Source organism: Wasmannia auropunctata, unplaced genomic scaffold (assembly GCF_000956235.1).
Source record: "Wasmannia auropunctata unplaced genomic scaffold, wasmannia.A_1.0 LD322377.1, whole genome shotgun sequence".
NCBI lineage: Eukaryota > Metazoa > Arthropoda > Insecta > Hymenoptera > Formicidae > Wasmannia > Wasmannia auropunctata.
Genome location: NW_012040513.1, coordinates 1 through 834, shown reverse-complemented (window position 1 = coordinate 834; position 834 = coordinate 1). Strand labels below are relative to the sequence as shown.

At 26.9% G+C, this 834-nt stretch overlaps 1 protein-coding gene across 1 annotated transcript; it reads right to left on the bottom strand.

The window, feature by feature from the left end:
* Nucleotides 1–65: 65 nt before the first annotated feature.
* LOC105460420 lies at nucleotides 66–619 on the bottom strand (the record flags this gene model as incomplete). The annotated part of the gene is made up of 2 exons (XM_011706862.1): nucleotides 66–227; nucleotides 379–619. Coding segments are annotated over 2 exons (403 nt in total), but the record flags the coding sequence as incomplete, so codon positions are not given.
* Between the last annotated feature and the right edge of the window lie 215 nt (nucleotides 620–834).

The window sequence follows — 834 nt, the reverse complement described above, 5'->3', positions numbered from 1 at the left end:
TCTGTAATAAAATAAATATTTACAATACATGCTATTTTATTTCGCGAAATTTTAATTTTGCTTACCGATATGAATCTGGTGTAGCAAGTGTCCAAAGGGTTATTAAAAGCTGTGTTTCCAAATTGACGGGAAGGCGACCAGGTATCATCTGCAAATTGGGATTTGATTTCTTCTCTAATTGTGGTCCTATTATGGTCAATAACCAATCAAAAGTTTCTCGAGACATTCTATTAAAAACGAAAAAATTTGTAATTAACTAAATATTTATTTATAATACAGTACTATATATAGCGATCTAATAATGTACGCTACTACAAATTGTAAATATTACATATAATATTTTTAATAAATAATTGTTTTTACCTAAATTTTTCTTACCTAAAATGTGATTTGAAGTCTGCATTTGTTAATACAGAAACCACGTTTTGAACGTAATTTTGAATACGTGGTTTTAATATTAGTGGTCCGCGTTTACCATCTATCATATTTACAACTTGTACCAACATGTCATCATCAGAACTGTCATCACTGCTTGAATTATTTTCATTTATAATTTCGATAATATTGGACAATAAAATACGTCGGTCCATATCGGTATTTCGATCTTTTCCTGAGATACCTGAAAATATTAAGGTTATGTCCATAATATATGTAACATATATTATCTACATTACTTATGTATATACTTTTTTATTTATACTATTTTATTTTATTAGATAATATATAGATATAGTTATATATACAATCAATATACGTATCTTATATACAATTATTTCTTACTGATTTTATTTAAGTGGACCAAGTGAAGTGAAATAAAGCACCGCGAGTTATACA